Source organism: Nanorana parkeri, unplaced genomic scaffold (assembly GCF_000935625.1).
Source record: "Nanorana parkeri isolate BGI_ZX_2015 unplaced genomic scaffold, ASM93562v1 scaffold890, whole genome shotgun sequence".
Classification (NCBI taxonomy): Eukaryota; Metazoa; Chordata; class Amphibia; order Anura; family Dicroglossidae; genus Nanorana; species Nanorana parkeri.
The window spans coordinates 559,365-562,824 of NW_017307158.1; the positions used below are offsets into that span (position 1 = coordinate 559,365).

Here is a 3,460-nt window from a genome sequence, read left to right on the forward strand (position 1 = left end):
GGGGGGGGTAAATTATTTTCTATGCTAAACTTCAGACTTTAATGTGTGTGCACAAAAGTAAAAAATTGCTACGGTCCCAAATGTTGGTCTGTTTCTATCTTGAAGCTAGAGTCAGTTTAACCACTTGCAGTTCGGTTGTCCAATTCGCATACTGTATAATAAAAACAAAACCCTGATCTTCAAGTGGTTAAAGGCAAGTTAGAAAACTAACCATGTGCATTGGAGACTATGCACGTTGAGAGTGAAACCCTATTCTCAGCAGGTTTGCAGTCGGAAGCATGGAGCATGTGGGAGGCTCCACCCTTTCATCAGGTTAAAGTTCACATTGTGCATGGACATTCACTACATAGAGCGCACTCTGGCACAGACACACAACACTTTATTTGAGGTTGGGTGGGCTAAGGTAGTGGAACAAACTTCCTGTTACGTGTGAAATGGGGATATCTTGAAATAATCTCGCTGCAAGAGGAACAGCACTGTCCCTGTCTCCTAGTTGTGTTCCTTTTTGTTGTCACCGTGTTTTGAGGCTTCTGATGGAGACTATAAGTGGCCCTATTACGCAGTTCACTTAGGAAACACACCCTAAGAAATGGCATGAAGCCATCGCTGGTGTGCATGTAGATAGGAAGTGTGTGCGGTAGCGCTGCAGGAGATCAGCAGCGCTGAGATGCAACAAAGGATGAAAAAATAAAAGTGCTAAAAATACTTTCAATGAACAATGTGACAATTTTATGATACACATCACATTCAGTTAGGGTGTACATGGCAAAATGCTCAACATAGCTGTGTGTTTGTTTCTTTTCAGGTTACTGAAGAGCTTGAAAAAGTGAAGCAGGAAATAGAAGAAAAGGGAAGTAGTATCACTGATGGTGGTAAGTACCAAAACATGTAAATGCTGGCCGTACACTTAACCATAAACAACAAATCCATAGATTGGATTGTTGCAAATAATCTTTTGCTTGGAAACTATCATTCAACTAACCAAAAAACGTGAATCTGGTCAAATTTGATTGGAGGTTTCAGTGAATATGATCATTTATCAGTTGTTAAAGCTGAACTCCAGCCTTACCATTAGTCTTGCACTGGCTCCTCTCTTGTACTGAAAATGCCTAGTCTGATTTCACTGCGAGCTTCTCACAATAAGAGCTGAAGCACTTCAGATTTACTAGATGGCATACAGAATCAACTAGCCCTTTCCTCCCCAGCCTGACTGATCCCGTTCATTCACTGAATTTCAGTTATTTCACTCAGAGGCGCACCCAGCAGGCATTACCTTGGCAGTCTTCGTGCACATACAGTTGGGAATGCCCACTGCTTTAGACTTCCATCCACCCATGAAGGCATTTTTATATTTGCACTGCATGCATCAAAGCTGTGGACTTTAAAGTGGAGTATTGAGGCAGGTTGCTGTGATTGTTTCAGGATACTATGTACAGCACTCTGCTGGCCCCTCTCACCAGCCATGATCTGCCTGCACTGAATAAAGAAGCACAGAAACCCAGTGATGATGTGATTGAATCTAAAATAAGAAATGTAATGAAAATGCAAAGGTTGTATTTAAACATGTCATTAGCATGTTTATATGGTGGGAGATGGGAGCCACTGAAGGCAACATAAACAGGTTAACGTTTAGCTTTAACGCAATCATTCTCAAATCATTATATGTTTACATGTATGGTCAGAGATCGCAAAAGCACCACACAACTATTTAGGTGTGCCTTCCGTCCCATCCTAAGCACACATACAGCCATACACTGAAGTTTCAGATCTGTACATTATGATGCCATGTGGCAACCTTGCTTTGTCAATCCACCATGTGGCAATTTATAGCACTTATGTTTGTTTTCTATTAAAGATGGTTCTTTGCATGCTGTCAGCTTATGTTCTGGTTATTTGTATTCCAGCTCCTCTGGTTAAGATGAAACAAGGCTTAAACAAGCTGAAACAAGAGATTGTACAGATGGATATCCGGATCGGCGTAGTAGAACATACTCTGCTTCAGTCCAAACTGAAAGAAAAATCAAACATGACCAGAGACATGCATGCCACAACCATTCCGGACTCTTCCACAGGAGACTATTAAAATACAGAACATTTGTGCCTATTGTATTTTTTTTATTCTTAACACGTTTTTGATTTTTTTTTTTTATGATTTGACACATATTTATTTTACATTTGTAAACTCTGTATTTTAAAATAAATCTTTATTAAATACATTTATATAAGCTGTACACAGATGTACAAGAATGTAAGGGAGCACGGCTCATTTTTTTTTTTTCCTTCTTCATAAAAACATACATAGCTCTCTGCAAAAAAAAACACTCGGAATATCTGCTATGAATGGACCAGCAATGGCAGGTGTTCAAATGGACACCTGAGCTGAATGACCCCGGGTCGTGTATCAGCAAATGAACTGCAACAGTTGGTAAAAACCCTTAGGCCTGGTTCACACCCGTACGTTTTGTAGCGCGTTCAACGCTCTACAAAACGCTTAAACATGAAATTCCCATTGTTTTCTATGGGTATGGTTCACACCTTGCCGTATTTCAGCCCGTCTGAACGCGCTACAAAACGGCCTACGTCTGAAAAGGTACATGAGCTTCTTTGCGGCGTTTCTGTTGCGCGTTTCCAGTGGGATACAGCCAAGTAGCCCTCGGAAACACGTTTGCCGCGCGGGTTTTTTTTTTACCGCGAATCGCGTATATTCGATACGCCTAGGTGTGAACAGAGCCTAAGGGCCTCGCTGCTGCGCATTGTACCATATGCAACACATGCAAATAAATGGCTTCATACACATAGCCGCGTATGGAGCCGTATATTTGCGTAGCTTAGAAATGCGCAAAACAGAATGGAACAGAGATGCGTCCGAGCAGCGTATTTACGCACATATACACGTGTTTATGCACGTACATGCGTACAGCACACTGAAAATTCCATTATGAGTAATGCATTCTGGGATTGCATATAGTGCACGCATAGACGCGTATATACGCAATATACAATTTTGCTTGCGCTGTGTATGAAAGAGGCCTTAGAAGCACATAGACATGTAATGAAAAGTAGTTCTATCCCCTATGTCTGCAATAGCATAAAATGGATCACACCTCCAATGTATGAGGTAGGTAGTGTAGCAAAATAAGTCAACTAAAGTATTGCAAGGGGACAGCTTGAGGAAAAACTTAAATCAGGAATGTAACTGCAGAAATTAATATATCACCCAACAATAGGTAACTAAATAAGAGAGTATGGATAAAGGAAGGCAGCAAACAATGGACTTTTTAGGCACCACAAAAATCTGTATTAATTTAAGAGTAAGAGTACCCAACATATTGCAGCAGAATGAAGTATGTTATCCCCCCAGTACATATGATGTGACAATAATTCTAGATAAACTACATACTCATGCTACAGATTTCCCCTCCAAATCAAATTATGTAAATATTAAATTAGCAATATTTCA

General features: G+C 40.4%; 1 protein-coding gene across 1 annotated transcript in view; it reads left to right on the top strand.

Annotated features, from left to right (window-relative positions):
* The window catches only part of LOC108794737 (myosin-6-like), a 78,649-nt gene extending 76,558 nt beyond the window's left edge, over nt 1-2,091 (top strand). Inside the window, exons 50-51 of the mRNA XM_018565830.1 lie at nt 802-872; nt 1,905-2,091. Of these exons, the coding sequence (XP_018421332.1) occupies nt 802-872; nt 1,905-2,083 (250 nt within the window). The 3' untranslated portion in view covers nt 2,084-2,091. The remainder of the gene's footprint in view (nt 1-801; nt 873-1,904) is intronic.
* Nucleotides 2,092-3,460: the final 1,369 nt, after the last annotated feature.